General features: G+C 44.4%; 1 protein-coding gene across 1 annotated transcript in view; it reads left to right on the forward strand.

Annotated features, from left to right (window-relative positions):
- The window catches only part of CHD9 (chromodomain helicase DNA binding protein 9), a 499,652-nt gene that overhangs the window by 209,820 nt on the left and 268,014 nt on the right, over positions 1–21,818 (forward strand). The window contains 1 exon segment of the mRNA XM_033940083.1: positions 18,169–18,345. Within this exon segment, the coding sequence (XP_033795974.1) occupies positions 18,169–18,345 (177 nt within the window).

Consider the following 21,818-nt stretch of genomic DNA (forward strand, 5'->3'; position numbering starts at 1 on the left):
TGGATATTGTCGCTATCACAGAGACATGATTCAGTGAATCCCATGGATGGGATGCAAACATACTGGGATATAATCTTTTTAGGAAGGACAGAGATGGTCAAAAAGGTAGAGTAGCAGCTCTCTATGTAAAGATTGATATCCAAGCGACTAAAATGCAAGGGACCTGGGGAGAGGAATACATGCTATGGATCACTCTGAAAAGAGAAGATGGAACTTCTATCTTCATGGGTGTAGTCTACAGACCTTCGACTCAATCGCAGCAAATTGATAAGGATCTGATTGTGGATATCCAAAAGTTTGGAAGGAAAGAGAAGGTGCTACTGTTGGGAGATTTTAACCTGCCGGATGTGGACTGGAAGGTTCCGTCTGCGGAATCAAAAAGAAGTAGGGAGATTTGTGAATGCCTTTCAAGAGGCTCTGCTCAGGCAAATGGTGAGGGAACCCATAAGGGAAAAAGTGATATTGAATCTGGTCCTCAAAAATGGAGAGAGTATCTCTAATGTTCGAGTGGGTGTTCATCTGGGAAGTAGCGATCATCAAACGGTTTGGTTTGATATAACAGCTAAAGTGGAGAGCGGCCGCACGATACTTAAAGTCCTAGATTTCAAACATACGAACTTTAATAAAATGAGAGAGTACCTGAAGAAAGAACTTTTAGAATGGGAGGACATGAGAAGTGGAAAAACAGTGGTCTAAGCTGAAAAGAGCGATAAAAATGGCTATGGACCTTTATGTGAAGAAAATCAATAAAAACAAGAGAAAAAGGAAACCGATATGGTTCTCCAAACTAGTGGCGGAGAAAATAAAGGTGAAAGAGTTGACATTCCTGAAATATTTAAAAACCCAAGAAGAGGAATACAGAAAGTACTACCGGGAGAAACTGAAAGAAGCCAAGAGAGAGATACGTCTGGCGAAAGCGCAGGCGGAAGAACAAATGACTAAAAATGTAAAAAAGGGAAACAAAATTTTTTTCAGATATATTAGTAAAAGGAAGATGATGAAAAATGGAATTGCTAAACTAAAAGATGCTGGGAACCGATATGTGGAGAGTGATGAGGAAAAAGCAAATGTGCTAAAGAAATACTTCTGTTCTGTATTCACGGAAGAAAATCCTGGAGAACGACCGAGTTTGTCTGGCAAAGTAACACGAGAAAATGGAGTAGATTCTGCGCTGTTCATGGAGGAAAGTGCTTATGAACAACTTGAAAAACTGAACATAAGAATTGCCGCTGCTGGGTCAAACCAGTGGTCCATCGTGCCCAGCAGTCCGCTCACACGGCAGCCCCCAGGTCAAAGACCAGTGCTCTAAATGAGTGCAGCCTCACCTGCGTACATTCCAGTTTAGCAGGAACTTGTTCAACTTTGTCTTGAATCCCTGGAGGGTGTTTTCCCCTATAACAGACTCCGGAAGAGCATTCAAGTTTTCTACCATTCTCTGGGTGAAGAAGAACTTCTTTACGTTTGTACGGAATCTATCCCAGGATACTGAGGGAGCTCAGAGGGGTTCTGGAGGGTCCTATTAAAGACTTATTCAACAAATCTCTGGAGACGGGAGTGGTTCCTGGGGATTGGAGGAGAGCGGATGTGGTCCCTATTCATAAAAGTGGTCACAGAGATGAAGCAGGAAACTACAGGCCTTTTTGCAGATGATACCAAGATTTCTAACAGAGTAGACACCGAAGAGGGAGCTGAAAATATGAAAAAGGATTTGCAAAAGTTAGAGGAATGGTGTAATGTCTGGCAACTAAAATTCAATGCGAAGAAATGCAGAGTAATGCATTTGGGGATTAATAATAAGAAGGGGATTAATAATAAGAAGGATCCGTATATGCTGGGAGGTGATAGGCTGATATGCATGGACAGAAAAGGGATCTTGGGGTGATAGTGATCTAAAGGCAAAAATACAGTGTGACAAGGTAGTGGCTGCTGCCGGAAGGATACTGAGCTGTATAAAGAGAGGCATACCCAGTAGAAGGAAGAAGGTGTTGATGCCCCTGTACAGGTCGTTGGTGAGTCCCCACTTGGAGTATTGTGTTCAGTTTTGGAGACCGTATCTGGCGAAGGTCGTAAGAGGATTTGAAGCGGTCCAGAGGAGGGCGACGAAAATGATAGGAGGTTTGCACCAGAAGACCTATGAAGAAAGACTGGTAGCCCTGAATATGTATACCCTAGAGGAAGGAGGGACAGGGGAGATATGATTCAGACGTTCAAATACTTGAAAGGTATTAACGTAGAACAAAATCTTTTCCAGAGAAAGGAAAATGGTAAAACCAGAGGACATAATTTGAGGTTGAGGGGTGGTAGATTCAAAAGCAATGTTAGGAAATTCTACTTTACGGAGAGGGTGGTGGATGCTTGGAATGCGCTCCCGAGGGAGGTGGTCGAGAGGAAAATGGTGACGGAGTTCAAAGAAGTGTGGGATGAACACAGAGGATCTAGAATCTGAAAATAATAGTATATATTGAACTAAGGCCAGTACTATGACCTTTTGGTTGAGGATGGGCTGGGGAGGGCTTCAATGGCTGGGAGGGTGTAGATGGGCTGGAGTGAGCTTTGACGGAGACTTCAGCAGTTGGAACTCAAGCACAATACTGGGTAGAGCTTTGAATTCTTGCCCAGAAATAGCTAAGAAGAAAAAAATTAAAACAAAAAATTAAATTAAAATAAGTTTGGGTAGACTGGATGGACCATTCGGGTCTTTATCTGCCATCATCTAATATGTTACTATCCTATAGACTAGGAATATCAGCAGATGTTTGCTCTGATTAAAATGGGCTCTCAGGTGAGCAAGCGCAGTGTTCTCCCCAGAAATTTTTTTCAGCCGGGTGGCATGAAAAAGTAGCCGGGTGGGGCAGGATGGGGAAATTTGGTGGTGGGAAATTTAACTCCCTCTTTTACTAAGGTACGCTAACATTTTTAGTTTGCGCAAACTCCCGTGCTACTTGGGAAAACTAACGCCAACTTAATCCTGGCATTAGCGTCTAGCGTGCGTGGTAATTCTGCGCGCGTTAAGCACAGGCTAAAACCATTTTCGCAACTTAGTAAAAGGAGTCCTAAATGTGTACTATTTTTATTAGTTAATTATTATTATTTTCCAATGCTCAATATGACTTCCTTTTTTAAGGTTTGACACTTGTGCCAGAATATTTTTACTAAATTTAAGAAGCATCCAATGCTAGAAGGGAATAATTAGAAATTTGCCCTTTTTCAAATGGTATAGAGGTTTAAAAAAGGAAAAGGCGTTAATGAAGTCATTAGGTTCAATCTAGCCATTTATTTCTGCATGAATTTAAACAACTAAAAAAAAAGATAAATACAGTGGTACCTTGGTTTACGATCATAATTTGTTCCAGAAGCATGCTCGTAAACCAAAATACTCGTATATCAAAGCGAATTTCCCCATAGGAAATAATGGAAACTCGCTTTGATACGTTCCCCCCGAAGGCCCCCCCTGCGATCCGGCACCCTCCCCCCCCGCGATTCGCCCCCCACCCCCCGCCGCTTCTTACTGTCATCTGGGCCTCGGCACTGGCATGTTTCTGTAAAGGAAGATCATGCCAAACTAACCTACTGCATTTCTTTGAGTGGATAAGTGAGCAATTGGACAAGGGTGACCCCCCTAGACATCGTATATCTTTATTTCCAAAAAGCCTTTGACAAGGTACCCCATGAGCGCCTACTGAGGAAACTGTGGAGCCACGGGGTGGTAAGGGACGTGCACAGATGGATCAGAAGTTGGCTGGCGGATAGGAAACAGAGGGTAGGTGTAAAGGGACACTACTCGGACTGGATAGGGGTCACAAGTGGGGTCCCACAGGGGTCAGTGTTGCGACCACTGCTGTTCAATATATTCATAAACGACCTGGAAACAGGGACGAAGTGCGAAGTCATAAAATTTACGGACAACACAAAACTCTCCAGTAGAGTCAGAAGCATGGAGGATTGCCAAGAATTACAAGGAAACCTAAACAAACTGAGTGAGTGGGCAATAAGAAGGCAGATGAGCTTCAATGTAGAAAAATGTAAGGTCTTGCATGTGGGGAAGAGGAACCCAATGTACAGCTATATGATGGGAGGGAGGGTACTGGGGGAAGGCAGCCTTGAAAAAGACTTGGGGGTTTTGGTGGATAAAACGATGAAGCCAGTGGCGCAATGTGCAGCAGCCTCAAAGAAAGCGAACAGAATGTTGGGCATAATCAAAAAGGGTATCACTACCAGAACGAAGGAGGTTATTCTACCATTGTATCGAGCGATGGTTCGCCCACATCTGGAGTACTGTGTCCAGTATTTGTCGCCGTACCTTAAGAAGGATATGGCGATACTCAAGAGGGTCCAGAGAAGAGCGACACGGATGATAAAGGGCATGGAGAACCTTTCGTATGCTGAAAGGTTGGAGAAGCTGGGGCTCTTTACCCTGGAGAAGCGGAGACTTAGAGGGGATATGATAGATTCTTATAAGATCATAAAAGGCATAGAGAAGGTTGAAAAGAACAGATTCTTCAGGCTAGCCGGGCCCACAAAAACAAGAGAGCATTCAGAAAAATTGAAAGGAGACAGATTCAGAACAAATGCTAGGAAGTTCTTCTTCACTCAGAGGATGGTGGACACCTGGAATGCGCTTCCAGAGGAGGTGGTAGGACAGAGTACGATTTTTTGGTTTCAAAAAGGGATTGGATGACTTCCTGAAGGTTAAGGGGATTGAAGGGTATAGGTACAGGTATTAAATGAATAGGGGATGAAAGACTTAGGTAAGGTCCAATGACTGGTCACGGACCTGGGGGGCCGCCGCGAGTGCGGACTGCTTGACACAATAGACTCCTGGTCTGACCCGGCAGAGGCAATGCTTATGTGCGTTGGTGCCGGTGCCCGAAGATCGGCCTCCTCTTTTTGCTGGGCCTTGAGCATCTGCACATGCTCAAGGCCTGCAAGTTCACGTTCTCTCCGAGATCTCCGAGAATCTCGGAGAGAGCGTGAACTTGCAGGTTTTGAGCGTGCGCAGATGCTCAAGGCCCAGCAAAAAGAGGAGGCCGATCTTCGGGCACCGGCACCAACGCACAGGACATGCCGGTGCCGAGGCCCAGATGACAGTAAGAAGCGGCGGGGGTGGGGGGGGGTGTGTGTGTGCCGAATCGCGGCAGGGGGGGGCGCAGATCACGGGGGGAGGGTGCTGGATCGCGAGGGGCGCCGCTCGCAAATCGAGGCACGCTCGTTTTCCGTGGCGTCGATTTTGCGAATGTTTTGCTCATCTTGCAAAACAGTCGCAAATCGGTGCACTCGTAAACCGAGGTACCACTGTATAGCTTATCCAGTCATACAAGAATGGCTCTACAGCAGGAGTGCCCACAATTTTTGGCCTTGCGAGCTACTTTTTAAATGACCAAGTCAAAATGATTTACCAACAATAAAATTTTAAAAAACACAAAGCACACTGTACGCAGAGAAAATGTTAATTATCATTTATATTCCGCGGGTTTTCAAAGAGGTCAAGGCAGATGACTTTATGCAATGTGACCTCAGGAACAACTATACAAAAATAGACAGATATACCCCCTCCCTTTTTACTAAACCACAATAGCATTTTTTAGCGCAGGGAAATGCGCTGAATGCCCTGCCCTGCTCTCGATGCTCATAGGCTTCCTGCGGTAAAAACCGCTATTGCGATTTAGTAAAAGGGGGCTATAGTGCAAAATATAGACAGCAGATATAAATTCTCAAAACAGACACATTTTGATCACTAAATTGAAAATAAAATCTTTTTTCCTACCTTTTTGTCTGGTGATTTCATGAGTCTATGGTTACACTTCCTTCTTCTGATTGTAAATCCAATATTTCTTTTTTTCTGCCACTTCCCTTTTCATTCTGTCTCTCTCCCCCCTGACTGCCTGTTTCTCTCTCCCCCTGCCCCCTCTTTATTTCTGCCTTTCTTTTTCTCTCTCGCTCCCCCTGCCTGTCTTTCTTTCTCTCTCCCCTGTCCCCCCAAGCCATTGCGCCGATTTCTCCATTTCCCCGATTCTTTCCCTACCCCTTAAGCCACCACGCCAATTTCTCCCTGCTGCTTCCCTGAGCTAGGCCAGGCACGTACAAGCGCTGGACTCACAAAACTTCACCTCTGACGTCAATTCTTACATCGGAGAGGAAGTTCCAGGCCAGCCAGGCAGCGATTGGCTGGCAAAGAACAACCTCTCCGACATCAGAATTGACGTCAGAGGTGAAGTCTTGTGAATCTGGCATGTGTACGCGCATGGCCTGGCTCGGGGAGGCAGGATGAAAAAGATTGCAAAGGCAACGCAATCGACTCACATTGCCTTTGCGATCTACTGGTCGTTCTCGATTGACCATTTTGGCACCCCTGCAGTTATGGTATCCTGTCCTGACCTGAGGAAAGGGGTTTAGTCCCCCAAAAACTGCCTTATTTCAATTTCCTATTTATAAACTTTAATTAATACAGTTACAATACTACTTGATTCTACGTAATGCAACAACAAAAAAAGGTTTTCTACCTTTTGTCATTTCTGATTTAATCATCTTCTCTTCACTCTTCTTTCTATTCAGCGTTTGTCCTCGCTCCCTTCCTTGCAATATCTGTCTTCTCTTTGCCTCTTTCACCCAACCTCTGCCCTCTCTCTCTACCCCTTATATCTACTGTCCACCCTCTCTCTGCCCCTTGCATCCACTGTCCACCCTCTCTGCCATTTCCATCCAGTGTCTGTCCTTTCTGTGTTCCATATGGCATCTTCCCTCTTTCTATGTCCCTTCAATAAACTGTATATCCTGTGCCCTTTCTCTCCTTTGTACATGATTCATTTCAGCTTCACCCCTTCCCCTATGCTCTGGCATCTCTCTCTTCTCCTTTCTTTCCTTCCTTCCCACTCCACCCCATGATCTGGCATCTCTATCTCCTTCCCTTCTTTCCCTCCATGCCCTGGCATCTCTCTCCTCCCCCTCCCCCCATATGCGCTGACATCTTTCCCCCCCTCCATGGTCTGGTAGCTCATTTCCTTTCCCTCCTTCCCATAGTCTTGGTGTCTCTTGCCTTTCCTCTCCCTTCCCTGGTCTTCCTTCTCTCCTCTCTATCTCCCCAATTGGGTGCTGCAGCAGCACTTTTCTTCCCCTCCCTCCTCCCCAATTGGGTGCAGCAGCAGCAGCACTTTTCTTCCCCTCCCCAATTGGATGCAGCAGCAGCTTTTCTCTTCTCCTCCCCCCAAAAAAATTGGTGCATCAGCAACATTTCTCTTCCCTTCCCCCCAAAATGGGTGCAGCAGCAGAATATTTCTCTTCCCCCTCCCCTATTCGGTAACAGCAGCAGCATTTCTCTTCCCATCCCTCCCAGCTCACAAACCCGTCGGTAGAGTCGCTAGGGAAGTTGTAAGCTTCCCTCCATTGCTGACCTATCTTTCATACGTCAGCGACGAAGGGAAGCTTACAACTTGCTGCTTTTACTTGCTTCGGGCCTTCCTCGTTGCCGGGTCCTGCCTATGTTGTTTCCGCGAAGGCAGGACCCAGCAGCGAGGAAGGCCCGAAGGAAGTAAAAGCAGTAAGTTGTAAGCTTCCCTCCATGGCTCTATTGTGTGCGTGCCGGCTTCCCTTCTCTTCTCTCCAAAACCGGAAGTTGCATCCCGTGGGGGGGAGGGAAGATAGCACGTACACAATAGAGCCCCGGAGGGAAGCGTACAACTTACTGCTTTTACTTCCTTCGGGCCTTCCTCAATGCTGGGTCCTGCCTTCACAGAAACAAAGTAGGCAGGACCCAGCAATGAGGAAGGCCCGAAGCAAGTAAAAGCATGCTGGTAAAAAAAAAAAATGGCTGGCATCAAACAAAATTTTCGGCGGAGATTCAGCCCGGGAAGGAGCAGTGGTGAAAGCAGAAGGATTTGCCGGGCGGTAATCTAAATTAGCTGGGCGGTGCGCCCGGCTAAAAGGCCCTGGGGAGAACACTGAAGCGCAAATCGTTTCCCAGTGAGGGAGGCGTAGTGCTTAAGGATCCACAGGATCATAGACTGGCCCTGCTGTTCAAGAGGCAGTTTGAGGCCTTGTCTCTGGCAGTGTAGGCTGCTATGGCAGCCTCATTTGTAACTCGAGCGTACCATTCTAAGCTGTGTGTCCAAAGCGGTATGCATTCGGATCACCCTTCCCAGCTATTGCTGATGAGAATGGACTATGTGACTGATGCTTTGTATAGTTTGATACTTGTAGTGGACAAAGTCTCAGTTTATTCTGAATCTGCTCGCAGAATTCTGTGGATCAGACTTCGGGCTGGGGATTCCACCTCCAAAGTCATCAGAGCTGATGACAGAGGGAAGGCTTCTGGATCAGCAGCATTCAGGAATTGCCGCCCACAGCCCTGCAATGAAGGAAGTGCAGCTGGAAGGCAGGAAGGAGGCGGCCCACTTGGATGGGTTCAGGAGAGTTTGCGAGGGGGAGAGGGGCAAGAAGTAGTTGGGCCACAGAAGGGAAGGTGGGAAGGAGCGAGCAAGTGCATTGGGACAAGGAAGGGAGAGAGAGGGGGTATGAACGTGGGACAAAGGAGGGAATGCTTTGGAACATGGGAGGGGCACGAATTTGGGACCAAGGAAGGAGGGAGAGGGCACAAACATGAAACATGGAATGGAGCATGTTTGGACACAAGGAAGGGAGGGGAAATGAACTTTGAACATAGGATGGAGGGAGGGTGGGAGGAAAGAGATGCTGAGGTAAGGGAGGGAATAGAAAGGGAGAATTGTTGGGCATAGGTGTGTGAGTAAGAAGGAAATAATGATGGTGTACATGGGAATGGAAGAAAGGAAAATTGTTGAGCATAGGGAGGTAGAGGAGTGAGGTTGAGATGCATGGGGAAAAGAAAGATGAAAGGGAGAAATGTTGGGTATGGTGGTGGAGAGGGAACAGTGGGACAGATTTAAAGGGTTGCAAGAGAGGCATGTTGGAATGGAGGGAGAGATATGGCATGGTGCTGATAAGGGGTGATAGAAGGAGAAATGTTGGGCATGGGGCTGGTGGACAAGGGTGAAAGATGCTGCACATGGTCCAGGGGATATGAGAGGGAGAAATATTGGTTGTGGTGGTAGAAGGGGTGGGATAGATGCACTTTCAATCCCTTTCTCTCTACTTCCTTTGCAGCAAGGGAGGGAATGAGAGAAAGAGAATTGGTGGACAGTGAGAGAGAACTGGAGACATGTTTTACATGGGGGTGGAGGAGAGAGAAGAAATGTTGTGTAGGAGTGTGGAGGGGGAAAAGAGGGAAAATAATCCAGGATAGAAGGGCTTGAGGATGCTTTCCAATGAGTAGGGGGTGGGGGAGATACAAATGCTGGGCCATGGTAGGAACCAATGGACAAAAACTGCTTGAAGAAGAATTTGCAGAAGACAAGAAAGCAGAGAAAAGAGAAACTGGAGTCAACTTATTGGAAAAATAACTCTCCAAGTACCAAAGGTAAAAAAAAAAAAAAGGAATTTATTGATTGAAATATGTTGGCTTTGAAAAATGTATATAAGAACATAAGAATTGCCATCTCCGGATCAGACCCTGGGTCCATCAAGCCGGTGATCCGCACATGCGGAGGCCCCACCAGGTGTACCCTGGCATAGTTTTAGTCCCCATATCACTGTATGCTTCTCAAGGGAGATGTGCATCTAATATATATAACAAATGTTTTTGTATTTTGTTCAAAAGAAAAGGAAATGCATTTCTGGTTTTATTTCTTCAATGTTGAAGTACTTGCTGATCCTTGCTGTGGCTGATGGGGATCCCCAAGCACCGCTGGCTGAGGACCTCCTCCAAAGGCAGCCAGAACTCCTCTCCACTAAACGTAGCAGTCACTGGCAGCAACCTTGAGCCACTGAGGTGCCTGCCAAGCTTGGCAATAGGGACCTCTGGCCACCTTCAGAGGAAGTCCTCAGCTAACAAAGCTTGAGGGTCCTAATCAGCTGGAGTATTTTTATATTTAAATTAGAGGCTTTGGTAGAGACCCATTTACAAAGTATGTGTTCTTCCTAATTAATATTTCTAAATTAATAAGTGTCTACACTTATTTGTAAGTGGGTCTCTACCAGAGCCTTTAGTTCAGTTTCATAATTAAATGAAATAACTTCTTCTGACAGATTTGAGGACAGATTTGGGGGACAGATTTGATTTTCAGTGGGGACGGGTTTGATTTCTGTCCCCATGCAACTCTCTATCATGAACTCGCCTGCTGATAAACCGGAGAAAGCGGTTCTGGTCCAGGCGACTGTCCAAAGGTTGCTGGACATTCAGGCGATCAAGCGGGTTCCAGCTGTAGATGTGGACTCTGGCAAATATTCCATATAAATGATTGTGCCCAAGAAAGGCTCAGAGGATTAGAGGCCCATCCTGGACCTCAAGTACGTGAATGTGGGTCTCATTTTTGTATAGAGACTCTCCAATTGGTCATTTCTTCTGTTCAGCTGGATGAGTTCCTGGTGGCGCTGGACTTAACGGAGGCATATTTCCACATCCCGATATTTCTGGATCACAGGCGCTTCCTTTGGTTTCAAGCCCTGGAATAGCATTTTAAATTCAAGGCTCTCCCGCTCGGTCTGGCTACAGCCCCCGCACCCCCTCCCTCCCCCCGGACCTTCACCAAGGTGATGATTGTAGTGGCAGTTCATCTCTGTAAACTGGTTTGGCTTGTCCACCCTTATTTGGATGACTGGCTCAGCAGGGCATCCTTGCAGGAGGAGGCAGAGAGAGCGGTCCAGACCGTCTTTGATGACCCTGATAGATTGTCAATCTGAAAAAGAGCCAGTTGCAACCTGTTCAGTTCCTGGAGTTTCTGGGTGACCAATTTGACACAGAGAAAGGCTGGGGGAGTTTTCCTGAGGCATGCAGATTGAAACTTGGGAACCAAATTTCTGCTCTCCTAGTGCAGCAGTCTTAGTTGGCCTGGGATTATCTTCATGTCCTGGACTCAATGGCGGCAACGATAGAAGTGGTTCCTTGGGCAAGAATACATATGCACCTCTTGCAGCACTCCCATCTCTCTCGTTGTTCTCCGCAGACAGACCCCCTACATCACAGGTGTCAAAGTCCCTCCTTAAGGGCCGCAATCCAGTAGGGTTTTCAGGATTTCCCCAATGAATATGCATGAGATCTATTTGCATGCACTGCTTTCATGCACATGCTTTCGAGGAGGGACTTTGACACTCCTGCTCTACATGTTCAGCTGCCCTCGACGACGGAGGCCTGCTGCAGCATGTCCTGGTGGCTCGCCCTCAGTCGCTGTTCTCAGGGATGCCTCTTAAGGATCAATTCCTGGACCATGCTGACAACAGATGCCAGCCTTTTGGACTGGGGAGCACATTGCGAGGATTGACCAGTGCAGGGGCAATGTTCTCCATCGCAGCGCCATTGGTCCATCAAGAGACTGGCGCTCTGAGCCATCTGGTTGGTGCTGATTCAGTTTAAACCCTCATTGTTGAACAAGACGGTCAGAGTGTTTTCCCGACAACGTGACAGCAGTTGATTATGTGTACAAGTAAGGAGGCACCAGGCATATCGGCTTCCAGAAGGAGGCGAAAGCGCTCTTCTGTTGGGCAGAGACTCAGCTTCTGGCCATCACTGCGGCTCATGTCATCAGAGTGCAAAACGTGCAAGCAGACTTTCTCAGCAGGCAGCCTCTGGACCCAGGAGAGTGGACCCTCTCGCCTTGGGCATTTCAGAGCATTGTTGATTGTTGGGGTAGTCCTATGTTCGATCTCATGGTGATGGTGAGCATCAAGAAAGTGGTGTGATTCTTCGGCCACAGATACGAGTGCAGAAACATTGGAATCAGCATGCTGGTTCAATTTTGGCCGGTAGACAAACTTCTGTACATGTTCCCTCCCTGGCCCATGGAAGGGAGAGTCCTGAGAAGAGTGGTCAGGCATCAGGGATGGGTTATCCTAGTGGCCCCGGATTTTTCTGGGCACTTCTTGTATGTGGACTTAGTGCTCCTTCAGATTGTCCACCCTCTGAGACTTTAGCCATTCCTGGGACACCTTTCTCAAGATCCAATCATCCTGCAAGATCTGGAGCACTTTGGTCTCACTATATGGCTTTTGAGGACTCAGCTTTGAGCCAGAAAGGATACTCAGATCTATTTGTATGCACACTTTTGAAAGCTAAGAAGCCTGCCACATTTGCGGCATATGCCAAGGCATGTGATACCTTCCAATGTTGGTGCCTCAAGGAGCAGCTGGATCCTGCCATGATTTCAGCAACAGCTATCCTGTCCTTTCTTTAAGGTCTGGATATGGGGCTGGCAGTTTCCTTAGTGAAAGTTCAAGTGGCTGAAGTTTTCTATTTCAGGTCCCAGAGTGCCAGATGTTCTCTCTGCACATCTGGATATTATCAGGTTCTTCAAAGATGCTCTGAGGCTGCTGCCCTGAGTTCACCAGCCCAGTACGTCCTGGATTCTGAACTTCATGTTGGAAGGGCTCTCGAGGGCTCCATTTGAGTACTTGAAGGATGCCACCCTCATGAACTTGACTATCAAGAAGGTATTTCTGGTGGCCATAGCTTCTGCAAGGTGTGTTTCTGAACTGCAAGCGTTGTCATGAAGAGAGCCTTACTTGTGTATCATGGAGGCCGAGGTCTTGAGGACCATTCCCTGTTTCTTGCCAATGGTGGTTTCAGTATTTCACATCAACCAAGAAGATAGCAAGTTTACCTTCCAGCTTTCCAGGCCTCAGGATCTAAGTCGGACAGTCTTGAAGGTGCTGGATATCTGGAGGGCTATTTTGTGTTACCTGGAGGTTATGAATGACTTCTTTCTCTCTGCCCACCTCTTCATGTTGACAAATTCAGCTAAGAAAGGGAGGCAGGCTTCCAAGGCTACCATTTCAAGATAGATCAGGTCAGCTATTTTGTTCTGCTACATTGTCTTTGGTAGACAGCCTCCCTTCATGCTTTGAACACATTTAATAAGAGGGATTGCCCCTTCCTAGGCTGAAGCCAGAACGATTCCATGGATGAGATTTGCCGGTCGGTTTCTTGGTTGTCCCTTCACACTTAAGAACAACATAAGAACATAAGAAATGCCGCTGCTGGGTCAGACCAGTGGTCCATCATGCCCAGCAGTCCGCTCACACGGCGGCCCATTGGTCAAAGACCAGCGCCCTAACTGAGACTAGCCCTACCAGTGCATGTCCTTGTTCAGCAGGAACTTGTCTAACTTTGTCTTGAATCCCTGGAGGGTGTTTTCCCCTATGACAGACTCCGGGAGAGCGTTCCAGTTTTCCACCACTCTGGGTGAAGAAGAACTTCCTTACGTTTGTACGGAATCTATCCCCTTTCAACTTTAAAGAGTGCCCTCTCGTTCTCCATACCTTGGAGAGGGTGAACAACCTGTGTGGCGCAGTGGTTAAAGCTACAACCTCAGCACCCTGGGGTTGTGGGTTCAAACCCACGCTGCACCTTGTGACCCTGGGCAAGTCACTTAATCCCCCCCATTGCTCCAGGTACACTAGATAGATTATGAGCCCACCGGGACAGACAGGGATAAATGCTTGAGTACCTGAATAAATTCATGTAAACCGTTCTGAGCTCTCCTGGGAGAACGGTATAGAAAATGGAATAAATAAAAATAAAAAAATACTAAGTCTATCCCCTTCAGTACCTTGAATGTTTTGATCAAGTCCCTTCTCAGTCTCCTCTGTTTGAGGGAGAAGAGGCCCAGTTTTTCTAATCTTTCGCTGTACGGCAGCTCCTCCAACCCCTTAACCATCTTAGTCACTCTTCTCTGGACCCTTTCGAGTAGTACCGTGTCCTTCTTCATGTACGGTGACCGGTGCTGTACGCAGTACTCAAGGTGAGGGCGCACCATGGCCCGATACAACGGTATGATAACCTTCTCTGATCTGTTCGTGATCCCCTTCTTTATCATTCCTAGCATTCTGTTTGCCTTTTTTGCCGCCGCCGCACATTGTGTAGACAGCTTCGTCAACTTGTCGATCAGAACTCCCAAGTTCCTTTCCTGGGAGGTCTCTCCAAGTACCACCCCGGACATCCTGTATTCGTGCATGAGATTTTTCTTACCGATATGCATCACTTTACACTTATCCATGTTGAACCTCATCTGCCATGTCGATGCCCATTCCTCGAGCCTGATTAAGTCACGTTGCAGATCTTCACAATCCCCCTACATCTTCACTACTCTAAATAACTTCGTATCGTCCGCAAATTTAATCACCTTGTTTGTCGTACCTATGTCCAGATCATTTATAAAGATGTTGAAAAGCACGGGTCGAAGCATCGAGCCCTGCGGCACCCCACTGGTGACGCTCTTCCAGTCCGAGTATTGTCCATTTACCCCACTCTCTGTTTCCTATGCTCCAGCCAGTTTATAATCCATGTGAGTATTTCACCCTCGATTCCATGGCTCGCAATTTTCCGAAGTAGTCGTTCATGTGGAATATTGTCGAACGCCTTCTGAAAGTCCAGATATACAATGTCGACTGGGTCACCCTTATCTATCTGCCTGTTTACTCCCTCGTAAAAGTGCAGCAAGTTTGTCAAACAAGATCTGCCTTTGCTGAAACTGTGCTGGCTGGTCCTCATCAGACTGTGTCCGTCCAGGTGATCAAGTCCTTTATGAGCGCCTCTACCATCTTTCCCGGTACCGAGGTTAGACTCACCGGTCTGTAGTTTCCCGGGTCTCCCCTCGAACCTTTTTTGAAGATTGGTGTAACATTTTCTACCTTCCAATCCTCTGGAATCTTTCCCATTTTGATTGACAGATTGACTATTAGTTGAAGCAGTTCAGCTCAGGAGGCCATCTCTTTTGGAGCCTTAATTTTGAAGGCAGATTTCTCTCCCACCCAGGATTTCTTGGACTGTTTAGGTACGTCCCTTGGTTCAGCATACCATCCCTATTGCACAGGAAAAAGAGATGTTCTTACCTTGATAATATCTTTTCCATTAGATAGGGATGTATGCTGAAGCCCCACCCATCATTCTCAATGCGCTTTATGCTACTTTGAAAGCTCCATTTCTGACCTTTTTTGCCAGCTATCATAAATTGGAAGATGCTTTGTTGTCTGTATATAGTTACTTGGGGTTTCCGTAGAGTTTTTTATGGTCTTTTCCTCATAAAGATTATTTGTTACTTTCCTTTTCACGGCATATTTTTAAGCAGATCAAAGTCTTGTTGGAAGGTTTCCCCGTTCTCCTCCTCCTGTTCTCTCCTATAGGCCTGTCGCTGGTGTTGAAACTAATTGACTGGGGACAGCAGAGAACAGGGAAGATGAGGTACTGAAAACAGTAATCAGTATCTCCTGCAAAGGTCTCGCAGGAGCAGATGCAAGACCCATGGTTTATTCCATCCCTATCTATTGGAAAAGATACTATCAAGGTAAGAACCTAATCTCTTTTTGTAGCTGTACTGATAAACATTTATAAATAGAAAATGGAAATAAAGCAACCTTTTTTCAGAGTAATTTTAATACTTTTTTACCACCCTTTGGAGACTAAAATCCTGTTTCGCAGGTCAGGACAGGATACCATAACAGCAGTGTACCGTACTGACCTGAGGAAGGAGGTTTGGCCTCCGGTCTTAGTAAAACACAAAGTTTTAAATGGTTGCAATTGAAGCAGGCCATTCAGGTTGGGTTCCCTGAATGGAAAACATTGAATAATCAATATAGTTTAAAGTTCTTATGTTTTCAAGAAGACTTCCTAGGACATCAAGCCGCATTGTGGTATAAATTAATATCTGGATATTTGAATAAAAAACCAAAAAATGGTCTAAGAGACATTTGGAGCATTGAGATTAAGCATCAAATTACTGCATCTCAATGGCCACTAATTTGGTCTTGGAGAATGAGATGTACAGTATCAGCATCTATGAGACAAACTTGGTTCTTTTTATTACATTGAGCTTTTTGGACCCCTACACGTTTACAAAAATTAGATAGCTCTAAGTCTAATAAATGCTGGCACTGTAATCTGGAACCAGGGACGTTGGATCATTTAATGTATCATTGTCCCTACATTAAAAGTTTTTGGAATACAATTTGGCCACAAATTAATAAATTGATGGAAAATCATATAGCAATATCATATGATACAGTGTTATTTGGAATGATGATGAGAAAAAAAAGTCAAATTTCACCAGAAAATAACAAGCTTTTATTAATCATGACAGGGGTTGCCATTCAGCATATAACCAACAATTGGAAGAATTATAATAACCTAAATTATACATTTTGGTGGAATACAATATGTCATATATTCAAAATGGAAAGAGCAATAGCAATACAAAGAGGGACATATACTAAATTTATGAAAATATGGGGGCCATTGACAAAATATTGTAATGAATAAATAGTAGGATTTTCTTCTTCTTTTCTTCTTTTCAATATCTTCTTTGTGACACACATGAAGGGGAGGGTAATGAAAATAATTTTTACATAATATGATATAATATGAAATATAATATGTAATGTATGATTGGAAAGTATTAGAAGGGTGGGGGGAGGGAGAAGGGATAAAAATATATTTAAAATATGATGTATTAGATGTAAAAGTGATATTGTGTATTCATCAATTGTATTTTAATATTTTGTACACTTTATGTAAAATTTGAAAACGAATAAAAATTATAAACCTGAAAAATGGATTAGTCCAATAAAATGGTATTTTCTTATTTTTTATTTTTTTGTTTTATTTCTATAGCATTTGTTAATTTGTAAAGTGGTGATTGGTATTTTTCAGTTTTTTCAAATTTACATCTTTATATTTTGCACAGTTTTAGGGAACATATCACAGTTTCTATTATGTGGTGTTGCATTGCATGCAGAGTCTGACTTCTTGGGGGTTCAGTTTAACTTCTGTTTACATACCGCATATACTCAAATATAAACCGAGGTAATCTCCCCCCCCAAAAAAAAGGAGTTAAAAAGGTTGACTCGAATATATATCCGGGGGTGGGGGGTGTTAGCATTCAAGTGCAATGCCTTGCCCTGCAGCCTGTTCCACCCTCCCTCACTGCTCTGCATCCAGTCCCCGCACCCAGCCCCCTTCTCTCCCTGCCAGGTTCTGTACCCTTTCCCACCTCACTGCCAATGCCTTGCAGGCCTCCACTGGGCCTTCTGTGAGACTTGAAGGTCCAGCAGTGGTCAGGATAGGAGGGATCCCTCCCGCTTCCTGTCCCAGCTGATTCTAATTATTTTATCTCCCTCCCGCCTCCCCCACGTACCTTAGGTATCTCTGGTGGTCCAGTAGTGAATCGCAGCAGGAGCGACTTTCCTTCACTCCTGCCCATGTAGAACCGCTAGCTAATTGACTGCTGCAAGTTCTTGCTGCTGTAAGAACTTATGGCAGCCAATTAGCTAGTGGTTCTGGAGTGAAGGAGTGAAGGTCGCTCCTGCCACGATTCATCGCTTGGCCACCAGGGATACTTAAGGTACGCTGGGGAGGCAGGAGTGAGATAAAAATTATTAGAATCAGCTGGGACAGGAAATGGGAGGGATCCCTCCTGACCCGGCCACTGCTGGACCTCCAGGTCTCATGACAGGCCCGGCAGAGGCCTGCAAACAGGTTTGGGAGGGGGACGGGTCAGTGCTGACCTGAATAAAAACAGAGACTCCCATTTTTTGAGCCCCAAAATCTCAGTGTATATTCAAGTATATATGGTATTTCTATTTTTAGTTTGATTATTTATTCCATACTGGGTAAGGGCATATCTGTGTTCTGTGTGTATGAAAAAGACATGGTTTTCTGTTAGCATTGACTGCACAGGATCGATTAATCTGGTCGGTATATTTATGTTCTTAAACACTGCATTGAGCACTGCAGTGAGATGCTGCCTTTTCCTAGGTGCACCCTTGTCATGTGACTCGTAGATTATTACTAAAAATATATATTTTTTATATAGTGGAAGGCGTGTTAAAAATGATCAGCCTTGGGTGTCAAATATACTAGATATGCCACTGTCAGAATTAACAACTCTGCACCATTATTTTCTCATATTCATCTTAACCCCTCAAACTTGCTTTTCCCTTCATTCCCAGGCTCATTAATTAAGCAAGCCTCAGTGGTATGGTAAATGTTTCTGCATATTTGTGTAGAAAGGGATATTACAATAGATTGATAGTTAAGAATAGAGGTAGTCAAAGATATTTTGAAAAATTGTGCTTTTCATACTTACATATTTATATTTCTTAATAAATCTCCAGGGTAGAATCTTTCGAGGAGTCTACAAATTCCAAGCTATCATCACCACTTTTGAAATGATTCTTGGGGGCTGTCCAGAACTTAGTGCCATAGAATGGCGCTGTGTTATCATTGATGAAGCACACAGGTTAAAAAATAAAAACTGCAAACTACTTGAAGGGCTGAAGCTCATGAATCTGGTGAGTAACTTAGTTTCCAAAAAATCAATTTATGTAAGTTTGAATGGAAAAAATAATCACTTTATACAAACCACCCAAAATACAGCACACCACAAAATGGAAAAAAAAAATCAAATAAATTAAATCATCAATTTCACACACAAAAAAAGGAGAAAAGACCTGTGTGTCCTTAGGGATACCATAAAAACTGATACCCCACAGACAAACTTGTTTCAACTCAGCTTTGAAACAAGAAGACACATCCTTGGTCAGAAAAACTCCATCAAGTCTCAGTCATTCAGTAACATTGCAATATCTTTCTTTAAATTCTCCAGAATACTAAATTTCAAATTCAAAAGATGAAAGAGACAAAAACTTATCTGTTTAAAGTCAATACACTGTGGCGCTGAACAAAAGGAAAGCAGAGTTTTTAAAGCTTGGAGCGTGCACCAGAATCTTTGCTGTAAGAAAACAGTCCCTTCTCGAAAGAGCTTACTATCTAAACAGGCAAGACAGACAAACAGGATGTCATGGATACAGTTAAGGGGAATGGTTACTCAGCTGGCTGGGTTGGAGGGCAGAGGAGTACGGTTAAGGATTGAAAACATATCAAAAAGGTGGATTTTCAGTCTGCTTTTAAACAAGGGAAGGGGCTTGACAGGCAAACTCGGGTAATTTATTCCAGGCATAGGGGGCAGCTAGATGAAAGGAACGAAGTCTGGAATTGGCTGTGGAGAAGAAGGGTAACGCTTAGAGTGACTTATCTGAGGAATGGAATTCTCTGGGAGGTGTATGAGGAGAGATATTGAGGGGCAGCAGAATGAATACACTTGTAGATCAACAATAAGATCTTGAACTGTATGCAATGGCAGATAGGGAGAGGGGTGACATGAGCGTAGTGGAGAAGTGGAGTCACGCAGCAGAGTTTTTCACATATTGCAAGGGGGAGAAGCAACATTGAATGATACCATTTAGGAGTAGATTGCAGTAATCTAAGCGTGAGGTTACAAGAGCTTGAACAAGGGTCCGGGTAGTGTGCTCAGAGAGGAAGGAGTGAATTTTGGTGATATTGAAGACATAGAAGCGACAGGTCTTATCAGCTTGTTGGATATACGTAGAAAATGAGAGGTCAGAATTGAAGACCACTCCAAGGTTGCAAGCAGAGAAGTCTGGAACAATGACAGTATTATTTACAGAGAGGGAGAAAGGAGGAGGAGGAGCAGAAGGTTTAGGAGGAAACAGGAGCAGCTCAGTCTTGGACATATTTAGTTTCAAATGACGGCAGGACATCCAGGCAGCAATGTCAGTCAAACAAGCAGAGACTTTTTCTTGGACTTTTAAGTGAAATTTCAGGTGTAGATAGATAGATCTAGGAGTCATCAGCATATAGGTGATACTGGAAGCCATGAGAAGAGATCAGGACACCGAGGGAAGAGGTGTAGAGAGAGGTGAAAAGAGGACATAAGACAGAACCCTGGGGTATACCAACTACTAGCGGGGTAGCAGCAGAAGAGGACTCACCAACACATACATTAAAGGTGCGTTGGGAAAGGTAGGAGGCAAATCTGGAGGGGACAGATTCACGGAATCAAAACAAGGACATCATATCAAGGAGTAAACTGGTTTACAGTATGAAAGGCATCCAACAGGTCAAGAAGGATAAGGATAGAGTAGAGGCCCTTAGATCTGGCCATGAACAAATCACTGCACGCTCTAAGCTTTAAAAACTCTGCTTTCCCCTGTGCAGTGCCACGGTGTATTGGACTTTAAAAAGGTAAGTTTTTTTGTCTCTTTCATCTTTTGAATTTGAAACATAGTATTCTGGAGAATTTAAAGAAAGATATTGCAATGTTATTGAATGATTGAGACTTGATGAAGTTTTTCTGATCATGGATATGTCGTCTTGTTTTAACGCTGAATTGAAACAAGTTTGTCTGTGGGGTATCAGTTTTTATGGTATCCCTAAGGACACTTAGGTCTTTTCTCCATTTTTTTGTGAATTTGATGATTTAACTTATCTGACTTTTTCGATTTCGTGGTGTGCTGTATTTTGGGTGGTTTGTAGAAAGTGAGTAACTTAGTTTGCCATATGCTTAATGTAGCATTCTTTGGTACCTTCTTTTTTAATCAGTCTGAATGTTGATTTATCTTTTATCAGTTTTGGAAAAACAAATGCAGGAAATCTGGGCAAACATTAAGAAGGTAATTTTAAGAAGAGTTGTGGCATTTACACATGTAAATAATTATAGAAAGCTCTTTCCTTATTCCTAAGTCCAGACACTTGGGCTTGTGCTATCCTGCCAGCAGGTGAGATTGAATTACTGAACTGTGATATCATCACTTAAGAACCCCTGACCAATCAGTATTTCTTAATCTCCAGCAGGTAATAGACTTCCCATGTAACTTCTGGTGGTCTGGTAGGACTTTTTCCCAATTTTTTAATCGGTCATACTTAAATAAAAGCAAAGTTACTGAAGCTAGGAGGTGGGTGGTGTTCTGGCTTTGTAAACACCTGCAGAACCCCTGAACAACTCCTTTCTTAAGGAGTTTAGGGTTTTTTGTGCGTTATACCTTTCCATTGGGGAAACTCAAGTGCCCAAACTTATTTCTCCTCTTCAGACAGTTTGACTAGCAATTTTCTGTATCAGTGCTGCTTTGGTCTTTATTTACCCACTGTGCTTTACCAGAAAAAAAAGGGTGCTTTGGAAAGGCTTTTGTTTTTCACTTCATTGGTTTTCTTTGTCAGACCAACCTTCTTGTAAAGTGCTGGCTTGTTTTTAATATGGCAGTGCTTCATGATGAAAACAGTTGATTTTCCGTTTGTGGGATGTGGTTAGCTATCACAGAGGCAGGAGAATGCTGATTCTATAAGGAGGAAACTTGTGGTTTCCTGTGCTCTTCCATTCCAAAGGACCATTGGCTGGACAACGCTACTGTTCTTTGGCTGAGCATAGCCAACAATTAAATATGGCTGAAGTCAGGCCAAATTGTAGTAGGTCTCTCTACCATATTTGGAGTGCCTGTGGCATTTGCCTGCAGAGATGAGCCACTTCAGTTGACTCCTTTCCCATTGGCTGATGGATCTTTTCTTGTGAGTAAGTTGCAGGGCTTAGGCTTTGCTCAAACTTTTCTTGCCTGAATTCTTTCTTTTGTCCCACAGAGCATTTTGAATGGACAGAGTTATCCTCAACTAATTTTACCTAATGCTCTTGCTTCTTTTTCCTAATGATCAGGATGATAGGCTTTCTGTAGTTTCTGGATGGAGGAGGTATTAGATTTAAATTTGACAGAGCAGCAGTTTGAGCTAGGGAAAGATATCCTCTCTGATGGGGATGAAGTTCTGCTGAAAGAAGTTGCATCTGTAGTCCATATTTTTGGTAATGATGACTGTCCTGCTTTATTTATTTTATCAGATTTTATCCAGTCTTAAATTTTGGTGGATATGCCCAGTTCTAGTTCTGATTTCCAGGATCTCCTTTTGATTGGTATCAGAA

Source organism: Geotrypetes seraphini, chromosome 4 (genome assembly GCF_902459505.1).
Source record: "Geotrypetes seraphini chromosome 4, aGeoSer1.1, whole genome shotgun sequence".
Lineage (NCBI taxonomy): Eukaryota > Metazoa > Chordata > Amphibia > Gymnophiona > Dermophiidae > Geotrypetes > Geotrypetes seraphini.